The 14,771-nt window shown below is 37.7% G+C and overlaps 1 protein-coding gene across 2 annotated transcripts in view; it reads left to right on the top strand.

The window, feature by feature from the left end:
• METAP1 (methionyl aminopeptidase 1) overlaps positions 1–13,641 on the top strand; it is a 29,184-nt gene extending 15,543 nt beyond the window's left edge. For both annotated transcript variants that reach the window (XM_049814910.1, XM_049814909.1), the window contains 6 exons: positions 566–649; positions 2,135–2,273; positions 5,613–5,744; positions 8,206–8,349; positions 10,749–10,814; positions 10,985–13,641. In XM_049814910.1, coding sequence (XP_049670867.1) covers positions 566–649; positions 2,135–2,273; positions 5,613–5,744; positions 8,206–8,349; positions 10,749–10,814; positions 10,985–11,145 — 726 coding nt within the window. In that variant the 3' untranslated portion in view covers positions 11,146–13,641. The remainder of the gene's footprint in view (positions 1–565; positions 650–2,134; positions 2,274–5,612; positions 5,745–8,205; positions 8,350–10,748; positions 10,815–10,984) is intronic.
• Positions 13,642–14,771: the final 1,130 nt, after the last annotated feature.

Below are 14,771 nucleotides of genomic sequence, written 5' to 3'. Positions count from 1 at the left end.
TTTAGGAAATTTGATATTTTCTTGCTTTTTCTCTTCTTGTGACTCCCAATTCACAGTATTTTGCAAGCAGAAAGAGGACTTTTATCTGTTTTCTGGCTTTGTTGTTACTAGCAAGATGACCTGTAGCTGAAACATTTTTACTCTTAAGAATGTATTTTATACTGCATAAATGAGAACAGAACGTTTTCCTCTCCTAGAGTTAGTACTAAATAAAAACTAAAAAGCAAAAGCAAAACAGAGCCTCATCCCTAACAATTTTTGGAAAAGAGCTGTTCAACTGTAATCACTTCCTTGTGCATAAAGTCAAACTTTGAAATGTATTTAAGTAGTCTGATTTAAGTTTATAATATTCAAGGAAATTGTGGTCCAAATCTTAATTGGGTTATTTTCAAATGTCACAGAGTTGGCTTAGTAATATAACCGGTGGACATATCGAAGTCTTTCTAGAGCCCAAGTACACCCAGCTTTCCTAGCAATCTCGGTGTTGCTATAGAAAATAGGTTGCTAGTCTTCTAGGGAGTAGTCCTGATCTTATTTTAAATCAGTACTTTTGTTTCATTTGCAGCTTGCTAGAGAAGTATTGGATGTTGCTGCCATGATGGTGAAGGCAGGTGTAACTACTGAAGAAATTGATCATGCTGTCCATTTAGTAAGGTTATTTTATTGTTCTTCTGGTTTTCATAAGTGCTTTCTTCTATCTCTTTATTTTTTAATGATTGTTGTGTGGTTTTCTTTGTTGTTGCATGAATTCCTTTTCTTTATTTTGAACTGTTTCCCAGTTTGAAGCTAGTGGGTAGTGCAGATGTTAGAAATATGTTACAGCGCAATGGTAGATTCAAAATGAGTTAGGAACTCCTGGGCCTTTCCAAGTTTCTTCACCTGTTTTCTCAGTTAACATCATAGAATTTTCTTTTTTCTAAACCCTTTTTGCTCCACAGATACCATTACATAAAGAACATCATATATAGGCCATGGACTTTTTGTGCTCTGTGTTGTTGGTTAAGACGTACAGAGGAGAAAGTTTAATTATTTAAGATTGGGAATCGGAACTGAGGAGCCTGAGAGAGAATTGAAACAAGATGTTTGATGCAGTCAGGCAAACTAAAGCCACAATCCAGTGAAGTATTTGAAGTACATGTTCAAGTATTTTCCTGGCTTAACTGTTCCTAGATACTTGAATTGTGTAATTTTTATTTTTCTTTGCTGCCTTCTGTATAAGACAAGTAAACTAATAATTGAGGATACTTGTGTGCACTGTGGGGAAGGCAATGGTTTTGGTATAGTTAAGTTCATTAGAAAGCTTTCTGGTTGCTGTTTTTTTAATCTGCATTTGCAGCTAAAGAACGAAGATTGTAAGGAACTTACTCTGGTTTGATTAGGCCGGAGGTTTCTGTTGAACTGCATTAAACACTAAATTATTTCCTTATGTATAATGTCTAATATGAACAGCTAGTAGTTAAAATGGTGTTATCCCTCCAGCAGTTTTTGGAAACTTTTTCACGGCAGGTTGTTGATGGCAACCGATATCCCTAATTGGTACTTTGCAGATTTAAAACAGCATTATTTCTTAAAATAAAAAAGGTTAACACAGTATTATTTTTCCACAATTGCCCAGTATGTCACATAGTGTGTATATGTATGTATATGTAAGTATACATAAAATGTATGTGTCAGTTTTGCAAAAATCCCCAAAAGGTTATTAGGGTGCAAAGGAAGCAGCTTAAGATTTTAAAGCTAGGGGTGAAAGAGTGGTGCTAAATGTTATTTTGTCTAGCTTGTGTGTTTTGCAAAAATACTTAAAGCCTTAGACCAGGTGCTTAAAAAAAGTCATTGAAAATGGCTGGGTTTTTAACTAAATAAATATTGTCATGCATTGTTTTAAACCTGAATATTTCAGCATTGGTAGTTGAACATAAAAATGAGTAGAAACGAAATTAAAGTAGCTTTACTTTCTTCCTGGTAAGAAACCCAAAGCATAACAAAATACCGTAATGCCAAAAAATGCTTGAAGAATCTTATTTTCAAGAGCCACTGCTTTTCAACCTATCATTCTTACTGTAAAGCTGTTGCACATACGTTTTTTCTTTGTACAAAACTTACTAATGTAAAGTGTAAATTGTATTTTCTGAAATAGGCTTGTATTGCGAGGAATTGCTATCCTTCCCCTCTGAATTATTATAATTTCCCTAAGTCATGTTGTACATCAGTGAATGAAGTGATCTGTCATGGAATTCCTGACAGGAGGCCATTGCAGGAGGGAGATATTGTTAATGGTAAGTGCTATGAAAATTAGCCCTCAATATTTCTACCTTCTATCCAGTTAAACCTTGCAGTAATGTGAGGTTTCACTAGCAGGCAACATGATTGGAATAGCTTCTTAAGAGAGGCTTTTGTTCTCGTTTACCAATTAACCTGTGCTATTTACATGCTTGAAGTAATGAGTTTATTTAATAAAATAATTTTAAAGTTTGGTCCACTTTAAGAGCTTTATAATTCTTCTACCTTGGTCTATGCATTAGTATAGTGCCTGAGTATTCCACTTGTGGGCTAGTTTCCAGTTGTTGCAGACTATGTAAACAGTGAATAAAATGTATATTGAATTATTCAACTGGATTACTTCTGTGTGAATTCTTAATTAGATGGCTCTAGATCCTTAAGATTTTGCTATGGGCATGATAATTATGATGACTATAAAGGATCCTAATGGTGAGGCATTGTATAGGTACATATTAGAAAACATACCCTTTTTTTGAGCATCTTGCAGCCTAACAGTACCAGCTGCTTCTTGTTCATGGTACTTGAGGTGCTTATGCCTTCTTGGGTGGTGAGGATACTTTTATAAATTACTTGACCATTTTTTGTTTGCTCATTCATTTCTTCTTAGTTTGGCAGTAAAAATTAATGACATGCGTTTTGTACAAACATTTGCACCTTTGTTTATTGCATTGGTTTCCTTTTCTCTTATCTGTAAATAAATTCCCAGCCTATCCTAAGGTTTGGCCTACCTCTAGAAGCAGGTTGGAATCCCTTTAGATTGTCAGGTATTTGATATACATTAACGTGCAGTAACAGCTACTAAGTCTACAGCTCAGTGCTGTGGGTACCAGCCTTTTGAGAACAAGCCTCACAATTGCTGCCCCGTTCTAGGTCAGGTTTGGTCTGGCCGATAGCTCTGAGCTGTAGCGTACATGTAACCATTTGGCCAAAGCTCCTTTATCTTAATTTCAAAGATGATGCCTTTGCACAACTCTACCGTTTCCAGCTTTCTGGCATTGCTGGAATCCAAACTAAGAAGCCCACTTGAGATTACTAGGTTGGCTTCATCTACATGGTGCCTTACCTCTTCACTATTTGCATGCCAAGTACCTCAGCACTAGAAAACGCCTTTTATAAGAGGGTTTAGTCATACCTTTGTTCACATCCCTGCCCTGACTGCACCTGCCCAAGGTTTGAGCCTTCTGCTTTGATTTGATGAGGAAGAACTAGTTTACTCTTTTGAGGCTGAGTAGGTCTTGTTACAAAATGGTCCACATTTTGTGGATTGAACATGCATTCCCCATGGGCTCAAAAGGCTTCCAAGTCTTGTAGGCTTCCTTTTGGTAAGGTAGTGGCTCAAAAGCCTCTTTAAAAGAATGAACAAAACAGGGTACAAAGGAGGAGATAGAAAAAGTACTTTGGAGGGAATGTGCCCAGCGAACAATAGAGGAAAGTGCCCATCTTTCTCTTTACTTAAACTTTTTAGCCTGCTGGAAGCAAAAGGTAGCCATGTCGGAGTCCAAAACAGGGTTTTAGAATGACAGGAAAACATCATCCAGAAGGTACTGGCAGGTGATGTCTAGTCCAACCCCCTGCTCCGAGCAGGTCATCATAACGTTTTGTTACCATAGTGTTCCCTGGGAGCAGATTCTTAAACAAAGCTGATCACTTTGCGAAGTGAGATGTTCTGGCCAAATCTGGCAGCATCAAGAGAAAGTCTTGTAATCACATGGCCTGCAGAGATAGCCTCTTTGTAGCAAGTAGTCTGGACACTGTGCTAAGGAGCTCTGGTACACAGTTCACAAGAAACTTATCTGGGTAAGGTACCAGGGTGCTGGTTTCTACACAGTCCTGTTGTTGTGTTACTAGATATGGACACTGGTCAAAATTCCAGTAGTCCCATGGAATCATGCAGTGACTATAGTATAACCCTGCACATGCATGCATCCACAACAGGCAGTATTGTTTTTGTGCATTGTTAATTTCATTCTTAAATGTCTGCCAGCAGTACAGATTTACTGTTGACACCAGGTTTTTTTTCCCTCATGTTTTCCTATCAACGTTGTACTGGTCTCTCTAAGTGGCTCATATACCATATTCCTAAAGTATTATTGCTTAGTACAATTTCCTTCATGGCTATTTACCTGTGAGGAGGTCTGTTGGTGGATTTCTTCATGAACATCAGTTCAATAACTATTCTAGCAGTTTTGGTACTCTCCAGCTATTAGACCTACCAGACTGCTGACAAAGTCTGTTAAACACAAAAGTACTGATTCTACCACAGGAAGTCAACTTGATATGCAAATCTAGAACATTTTGCATGTATTTACTATATATAATGACTATATGATGGCAGGTTTTCATTTTTTACGCATCTGCCATGAGAGACAGGATACTAGAATAGATGACAGCTATGTCTAAACTGGTAGGCCTGTTCCCATGTTTTGTAAAAAGACTGTTTTCAACAAGCATCTTGTATGGATGCTCCTAATCCAAAAAAGCTTTTTTTTTTTTTTTGAGTTAAGCTATTTTTCAAGAAAGAGTTGTATCACTTTTAGTTTACAACCAACTTTAAACACAAAGCAAATGAGTTTTACTGCAACAAAATTCTAAACTCTTATTATATGTTCCAATAACCTTGGTTCTTTAAGCACCCCCTTCTCATTCTTGCTCTTTGCCTGATACTGAACTTCTAAATTCTTAAATTTGAAAGAAAAAAGAAAAAGTTTTAAGTTATTTGGTGTATTTTTCTTAGTCAGTAATGCTATTGGAAAGTTGCTGTATATTTAATGTTCAATAGATGTTACCTTTTTGGCTGGAATTGACGGGTTTTGGCATTACATTTTTTGCAAAGTTGTGACTTACTGTTCTAAACATGCATAGAAATTACTGAAGTTAAAATATGGGTTGAAACATGATTACATACCTTTTTAAATTCAATTTCCCCGTATTAGTGCTGGAATTAATTCTAAGAAAATATTTTAACCAGGCAAATCACCATGGAGCAAAGAGCTTCTCTTTCCTGTTTTTATATTCACCTAGAAAACCAGTCATAAGCTTGCTGTGTCTGTCTTGCTTTGGTGTGGGTTTTTTTCTCTTCCTTTTTTTTTTTAATTAAATCAAAGTGTTGGCCAGTGAAACAATATCTTATTAATTAATTCTATAGAATCTACAGGATAAGCATGAGAGAACTGATTCTGCTGGAAGAGTTCACGTCTGGAATTCTTCCAAAGTAATCTTATAACTTCACAATTACAATACTACATTTTCACGTGTTTGTTGTCCTTTCACGAATCAAGAGACAAGAAGTGAGGAATACAGTGCTAATACTACAATATGTCTGGAATTCTTTGCAGTGGATATTACTGTTTATCGTAATGGCTACCATGGAGATCTGAACGAGACATTTTATGTTGGAGAAGTTGATGAGGGTGCAAGGAGGCTTGTCCAGACAACTTATGAGTGCCTAATGCAAGCCATTGATGCAGGTAAACCCTTTGGCTAGTACCTGAAGCATTATGGTTTTGGTTCTCAAACGTGAGTGCTCATACTTGCTATTACCCAGGGGTGACTTCTGTTGTGGAACACAGAAGCGTTAGTGTGTGTCACCAGCAGATGATGTATATTGTATAATACAGTGATTCTTCAAATGGCACAGTTCTGTGGGTGGAGGTTGCAACTTTTATTTGAAATGTGGGTTGACAAGGAAAATGTAATTGATGATGAGCTGATCCACATATGATGATATTTACATGGAAACAGCCTTTTCGGACTATTAGATGAATAGGGCATCCTTAATCTGAGTAGTTTAGAGAACATGAAGAACAAAGTGTGTTTTGGAAAACCAAATCATGGCTTCCTACTTTTATAATTTGTATGGCGTTGCACAATGAACCGATAAGGTAAAACTGTGTGAACACTTAAACATATCTCTTTACCCCGCCAAACCTGATGGTTATTTCATAAATCTAATTATGAGCTCCTGATTTTTTCAACTGTGGGAGTGTGCCAGAGAAGACAGATCCATATCCTTCAGTACCCACAGAACTTTTAATTATGTTGCTTAAATATAATTCAGGACAGCTTCATTGAGACATACAATGAGATAGAAAGGTAGCTAGAGAATGTCATGTTCAACTTCATTCACGAAGGAATATACTTAGTTCTCTTAGACAAACAGAGAAGACAAAAATCGCCCAAGTCCCTGGAAATATTTGTATTGTCTGTATCTTTTATACCCTGCAGCTTCTTAAAATCCCAAATAAAATTTACTTACTTCGTGGCCTCCAAAGACTGAAGTTTAAGGTGCTATACATGAAGGCTTTAACCTTGCATTGAATCAAAAGTAAATGGGGAAAAAAATTATAATGAACTTTGGTTAATAATTTGGAGACAGCTAAGCAAGCTGAAAAGACAAAAATCCATATGAACAATGTCTTGTGTATCCTTTGTGTGATTAAGAAAATACTGCAGAGTTGAGCTGTGAAGAAAATAGATTACCCATTTATGTGGGATTACTATTCTGAAATGACCACTTTGTTTTGCAGAGCTGAATCAGAATAATGTTTATCTTTGCTCCTGTACTTTGTAGCAAATGTTATATGTGCTGTCTCTTATCTTTCATATTCAGGCTTTGATGTATAAACTATGACAGAAATTCATCTTTGTGTTCATTATAATGAGATTTAAATTCTTAGTGTAACTTTTCTTTACCAACTTTTTAGATGCTGTAACAGGTTTTAATGGGTTTTAGACATTCCCTGCTAGTAGGAATTCTGGCAGCAAGTGTCTCGGCTGTTAAAAAGGGTTGCCTCTCCTCTGTTTAAATCATCTTAATTTCTTGGATTTGGACCAGCAGAGCTCTAACTAGGAGAGCTGTATGAGAGAGAGAAGCAGAGGGCTCCTTGATGCATTGAGATGAGTTGCTTGGTATTGTCAGGCCTGAAGGAGGTGGTACTACTTCACAACTACTTAGCACAAAACCAACAGATTAACTTTTCCTCTCTTCCCCACCTTGTCTGTTTTTTGTATTTTGGGAAAAGCATGCACTTTCCAGTAATCTAAATTTGTTGTTATTTTCTGTAAACTCAGCTTACTGATTTCAGTTGTAGTTGTTTATATTAGCAGAGAATTGAACTAAATGGCTTCACATAAAGTTTTAGCTATGTATGTGACCTCTGCTCAAGATGGCTCCACATAACCACACAACATCTGACTCCTGAAGGAACTGCATGTATTCAGGGAGTTGTGAATGATGAGGCATTGTTGCTTTTATGGTATTATTGCTCCCTTGTCCAAGTGCTTAAAGTGAATTTTTCACACCATTTTCATCTGTTTCAAACTCTGTCTTTTAGGGCTTCCTAAAAGGATCAACAAAAAAGTTAGTCCTGCATATGAACATTGTTATTTGGTGTAGCATTGCCACTAAAAATCTTGTCTAAGAGTAGAGATACCCATTTTGTCCGGTCCCGTCCCCCCCCCGTCCCCTCCCCCATCTTGGTCCTTCACATATAATCAGTTTCCTGTTGTAGTAGAGATAAATGTATATTAAAATACTGTTCATACATTCATTGAAAGAAGCACTGCAACTCTAGGTATGAGAAGTTACCCAGTACTTGGAAAGTCTTTTGTTGTCTTTAACTTCAAACTTCAACATCCTTTTAATATATGAGCACTTACTTCCATGGAAGGAAGGAAGTAGTGTTCTTGTGAAGAAGTTTTCTTCTTTCTCTCTTTTTCTTTTTTTATATGAGACTGTTTTCTCCCTCTCTCATGTTAGTGCGCTCACTTATATACTTGGTGGATTAAGTGATCATAAGAAGTTGTATACTAGAACAGATGGCCATACAGGCCATGAGTGCTACAGAGATAGCCTGAATGATGTTTGATGGTTAGTTATGTTGAAAGAAAGCTCTATAAATTTCCATTTGTATCTCCTTAATTTTGCAGTAAAACCTGGTGTTCGGTACAGAGAACTGGGAAACATTATTCAGAAACACGCTCAAGCAAATGGATTTTCAGTGGTTCGGAGCTACTGTGGGCATGGAATCCATAAACTTTTCCACACGGCCCCTAACGTGCCACATTATGCCAGTGAGTATTCATTCCCTTTGGGTTGTCCTGTAGACAAGAAGTGGTTTGCAATGAATGCACCCAATTTACTTCTTGCTTATATTCCAACAAAGTAGCATGTTGCCTGACAGCCATCAAGTTAGCATTTTTGCACTTGTGAAATAATTATTTTCTAAACTCTGGACCATAGCATGCTTTATGAACCTAAATAAGGTGAATATATTATATATTAGGACAGTCTGTGCCTACACTAATGGTTAGTGTTAGCTCTCATCTGTACTGGGTAAGTGCTCAATGTTTTTGCCTGAATTCCCAACTAATCTTTTAGACATACTTGTCTGACATGAGTGGGTAAACGTTTTTATCCTTAGAAGGCCTAAGCAAAAACTTACTGCCATTTCCAGATGTCTATACTATTCAGAAAGCCTTTTATTTATGAGTGTTGTGCCTGAATCTGGATCCTGTTATGTTTCACTTTTCTTCATTTGAGTCTTGTGATCTGATGTTCTTGGAAATTTCTTTGTAGTGTGTGGCAGAGGAGGAATGACCCTTCTCCCATTAGGGTCTTAGCTTTAGATTTTGGAAATGGCAATGTCCCCTTGCCAATTTTTGCCAGCAGGACTAAGAAACAGCATCCACAGAGGCAAAGGAGAGAAGCCAAAGTGCCAGTGGACAACTAAGGATAGAACAAGTATCAAGAAGCAGTGATGAATGGTTCACATCCACTTCACTTGCAAAGCTCCCCTGATAGGACATTTATTTCTTCAGACCTGACAGATGCCTCCATCTTCCCATCTCCTAACAAGCTTTAACACAGTTTATGGTTATAGATTATAATCTAGCAATCCCTGACTTTTCATGTCATCATTTCTCTTAAGTTACTTTTTCAGAGAACAGAGAAAATATATTAATCACAGGGTAGAAGGGTATAAGTTCCTGGTATTTACTTTTTGTCATGTAAAATGAAGAAAATCTGGATTCTTTGGAGATAGAGGGAATTTTATACCAATTAAAATGCAAGCCAAGAAAAGGAAAATTTCTGTCTTTCCTGGCTGTGGGGAACTTTGAACTTTTTTTTATTATTATTATTATTTTTTTTTAATTGAACCAAAATGTCTGTTCCCCAAAAAAAAATATGCTGGGGTTTTGTTCTGGTATTTTAAAATACAGATTCGCAGCAAAAGCAAAGTGTAAAGACCTGAGGGACTTAAAGCCTCTTGAAGGAAAAAAATTGAAAGCTCCTGCATATTTTTGGCTTACTATGAAAGGATTTTTAAAAGCAAAAAGCTCATTTTATAAGCCTTTAAATTATTTAGCAAAATCTTAAAAACTACAGGGAATAAAGGGCAAAATTTCTTCAGATGCAGAAGACCAGAAACTTAAATGTGAGAGTAAGAAATACCAGCAGATGATGGAGGTAGAGGCAAGACCCTTTAAGTAAAAGAAAAATGTTCTGGTTGCTGTTGTGTCATCTTGATGTCAGATTTTTAAAGCATCTAGATGATTTAGACAGTTCAATAAATCTACACAATTAGAGTGGGGGATGGGGAATCTGTATGTAAGAATTGATGCAAATTGTCTACAGCGGCAAAGTAGCTTGGAGCTAATGGTTCCTGTGCAATACTGGAGCTTGTTGCAGCTCTCGCCTGCTAGGCTGGGTCAGATCTAAGATGCACTGCCGTTCAAGGTGAAACACGGCAGAGGAAAAGGGCTGAAGCCTTTCTTCAGTCAAACTATGCTCCTAGAGACGTGCTGTGCATCAGTTCACGGGCTGCCACATAAACATTTTTGGTGTATATAACATCAAAAAGTTCTGGTATTATTGTCCTGGATGCCTTGAAATTCTCTGCCTTTTTATGTTAACTAAAGAAATACAGCATTATTACCCTGACACTACTATGACCCCGTTACCCAGAGTAATGACGGGGGGCAATGTGTCCTTCAGAAGTGGAATCATGGGATTACTTAACCGCTATCATATTTTGACAATTTATTGGAGCTAATGGTTCAATGGAAACAAATTAAATGGTTTCAAGCCTTCTCTGAATATCTTAAGTGCTTCTTATTTTTATTGATTTTTTTAAATGATGTTTTCCATTCCATCATAGAAGTCTGCAGAAATTCCTGTATTACATTCACTCAGTGTTTTTATAGAACTGGGGTTGAATTCCAGTTGTTGGAGAGAAAGACAGCAATTAATTTTAAGCTCCTTGAGTAAATATTGCAGTGTTGGGGGAGGGGAAGAAGGAAAGAACTAAGGGAAATCTTAACATAGCATTAAAAATGGACAAGTGAATGGCTCATATCTGAAGGGCTTTTCTAACTTTACCGTATTCCTGCTGTATTTGTCTAGGACAAAGAATCATTCATTTACTAAGATGGGATCACTTTTTCTAACTTGAATGTTTATTTTATTGCAGAAAATAAGGCAGTTGGAGTCATGAAGCCAGGTCATGTGTTTACAATTGAACCAATGATCTGTGAAGGTAAGCAATTTAGCAATAGAGTAAAATGGTTACTCTTGTTTACTATTAAGTAGTGATGGAATAGGATGCTGGTTCTATTCTGTATAGTTGATAGATTTTTTTCATTTCTCTTTGGGGAACTGATATCTGTTAGTTAAATGATGACTTTTTGACTGTTTTTATGTTTTTAGGTGGTTGGCAAGATGAAACATGGCCTGATGGTTGGACTGCGGTAACAAGAGATGGAAAGCGATCTGCCCAGTTTGAACACACGCTTCTGGTCACCGATACAGGCTGTGAGATCTTGACCCGGCGGCTGGATAGCATTCGTCCCCATTTCATGTCCCAGTGATAGATAGTCTAGACTGAGCAGGTGGATCAGAACGATACATATATTTTTTATTTTTTTTGTCTCTGTACTATGCATTTTTTTAAAGAGTACAGAATAGAGAGATTTCATCACTTGCTTTGTTCTCCGTGATTGTAGATACAAGGAGTATCTTGAAGAACCTGACCCAATGTCTGGAAAAGCAGAGAAGAATCTAAAGAATTTCCTGCTTTCCTCCTACCTACAACATTCATGCTATATTTTTCTTTTTTCGTCAATTATTTCTTTAGCACCTTTCTTCCAGTTAGACCCACAATTGCTTCTGTTACTGCTATGGTATTAGCTAGAAAAGTGTGGGTAACCTTTCCCACTGGGACTTGATATTTTGGCATCCAGGTTTTTTTCACCACTTCAGTGTGCACTGTCGCTCTTGATACATGAGTGGCACCTGAGATTTTAAGCATTTCTAGTTCCAAAGACTTGCTCCTGCTTCTGCAGATACTGTTCTAATAGGCTGGGCCTTGTTTGTTTATCAGTTGAGAAGGGGGCAGAAGGGAGAAAGACATGCATGTTGCCAAGAATAGGCTACCCTTACCTTTAATTCTGTCCCCATCTCTCTGCTGATGGGCTCTGTGGTGATTGCGACTGTATGTGACACACGGTGTTAATGGCAGGACTTGTTTCTCTTGCCGGAGATTTGATAGTATGGGCTTCCTACAGGGAAAATTAATAAATTCTGTCTTATATGCAACTCCCTGGAATAAGCTGCTTCTCGGTGAAGCAGTGTTTGCAGGTAGTCTCCTGCTCCAAAAGCTTGGTGAAGCTGATGTACCAGACTTGCCTAGGTAAAGGAATGAAACAAGAACCAAAAAAGATCCCATGATTCATGGGATCCCTGTGTGTGTTAACTGTGGGGCATTTTTTAAAGGTACATCCACGGTAGCTGGGGGGGGATTGGATTTGCAAGACTTGCAGTGGAATGAGTATATATCTCAAAACAAGTCTGAGTGTGAGAAAATGAAACACCTTCAATGCTGTATTCATTTTCTTCTGGTAATTTTTAAACAGGTCATTTCCCCCCCCCCCCCCCAGTTATGTGAGTTTCATGCTTTTGGAAAGTCTTAGTGGGGCAGCTATGAAAACTGATCTTTTTTCCTCAGACTGGGTATAGAGTCAGCAATGTTAGTATATATACCCATTTGTTTTCTGTTAATGGGTCACGATGATCTGGAAACTGTCATGTTAAGGAGTGTGGATTGATTAAGCCTCTCTACCCTTTTTTTTTTCCCATGCCCACTTCCTTTCCGTCATCCTTGGTGTCTCTGCTGAGGGGAATTTATTTTTTCTTCTGAGTTGTAATGAAAAATTTTTCACACCCCATTGCAGACTTAGTCTTACACCACTGTAATGCAAGTAAGAGTTAAACCAATGCAGACATTAAATCATACAATCATGGGCATAAAATACACCTTTTACAAGGTGTCTGGTGAATTTGTTGCTACATTAGACCCAAGCACATGAGGTACTGCAGACCCTTGGCTCCCCTTGGCACTGCAGAATTTAGGTGGGGGAAAGGGGTTAGTGCTTCATAGAACTGGACTTGTGTACTACCAAATACCAAATTTGCCAGAAAACGTCTTTTCTGCCCTGAGTGCCTCAGACCTCTGTTGCTCTAAGAGTATCATTGCGATGTTTTCATTACCTTTATTATTATTTTTAATTATGCAGTAAAGTGACCTGAAATGATGCATATAGAGCGTGTGTGCGTGCGTATGTGTGTGTGTATCGATTTTAACAGAACAGACTGTAGTACTTGAGTGGAATTACCTGTGTTGAATGAGATGTAATGTATTGAGGAGATGACTGTCCTGGAGGTTTGCCCACCATATCATTCACTTGAATGGTTACAACAGTCTTGCCTTTTCTATGTGTGTGTATGATGTGGGGTGGGGGCTTCATTTTTGGTCTATAAAATAAAAGTTGCAGCTGCTTTTAACAGAAGTAACAGGTTTTTTGTGATCCAAACCCAGACATAGCATTCTCAATTATATCCAGGTTTGCTTGCACTAGCGCTAGCCCTACTAGTAGATGCATACAACCATGTAAAAATCACCCTTAAACCTGCATGTGCCACTTGAATACCTCTTTGTCCTTGCACCAATACAACCACATTTAACACTGCACATTTTTAATATAGGTAATCTATGATGCTATGCATTGCTGCCCATAAGTTGAAATCACAGCATGAAAACTGTTCATACTGAGTTCATACTACCAGTATTTTTCAACAAGTGGGAAGCTTAGTCAGCATCTACACCAGTTCTTTCAACCTGAGATAGCACATCAGTCTGGAGAACAAAACTTATTTAATAAAAATACTGTGAAAGGCCATTTTTTCACCTATCTAGCCATAACTTTGCTTGCACATGACATATTAGACTTGTGCTGACTGGATTTGGGAAATTGTATTTTATTGTTACAGAAGTTGCTATCCACTTAAGCAACTTTTCTGTAACAGCCAGCAGAGTACATACATACACATTGCATGTACAGTCATTTGGTGGAAACTTTTTGTCCATGGAAGTCCTTACAGTTGTCAAGACTGTACGGTTCAGTACAGTACCTTGATCACCAAGAATGAGGTGCAAGCTCTTTTAAGCCCCTGTTAGCTGAGCAACTTCAAAGAGACTGTGTCAAACATGCTCCATTCAGTCAACTCCTTTGCAGGACAAAGGAGTCCGAAAACTCTGCTATGTAATGGCTAGGACATCAGTTCTTCAGGCTGGGAAAAAGCTGCAAGTCTTTGACCCGAGTGCTCTGGTATCACTAAATGTCTCATGGACTTACCCTGGTATTACAAAACTAGCTTTCCACAAATACTCTAAGGTGCAGATTCTCTAAAGTAATAATGTAATGCACACAACATGATAGTATGGTCTTGATTAGTCTGTGCAGCCTAGAGGAACAACTGTTAGAGTGTAAGTATTTTAAATCTGTTTGTTAGATCCAGTTCAGAGGTAGTTTTGCTAAGATGGTGAGCTAATATTCTATTGATACTGTCTTGTAGTTATGGAGTACTTTCTCTGGAACAGCTTGACAGCAAGTTTTCTACTGAATTCTCTAATATTCAGCCAGTGTTTCTGGAGCTACAAGGTGCTGAGAATCACATCACTGCTGTGTTGGAGGACTCATTTTCCTGGTACAAATTCACTTTTTATTTCTTCTGGGTACTTGAAATTGAATACTTATGACATTCACAGGAGCTAACTTTGTTGTTTACTCCATCTGAAATAAGTTAGAAAGGCAGCTACCTCAACTATTTTCAGAATGCCCTAGGGATATCTTTCCAATGACAAATGGAAAAGATGTAATTGTCCTCGTTGTATAGCAGTATCTTGGGGTAAGGTAGTTGTTAGTGGTGACAGGGAATTTCTTTTAATAAGACTATGTGCATTCAGAGTTCTCTGTAACAGTTGTTGTGACCAGGCTCCCTTAAAAATATTAAACTTCTCTCTTAATTAGTGTTCCTGGTTTACTGAAAAACACTGACTTTTTATGTATATAACTCTTAACTGGGTAGCCTTTCTGCCTTTGCTTTGCAGTTTGTTTTCTGCTGTTCCTGTGTTTTTTCTGGACCTGTAGACCTGCTT

Source organism: Accipiter gentilis, chromosome 12 (genome assembly GCF_929443795.1).
Source record: "Accipiter gentilis chromosome 12, bAccGen1.1, whole genome shotgun sequence".
NCBI classification, from domain to species: domain Eukaryota; kingdom Metazoa; phylum Chordata; class Aves; order Accipitriformes; family Accipitridae; genus Astur; species Astur gentilis.
This window is presented reverse-complemented; position numbering and strand designations above follow the sequence as displayed.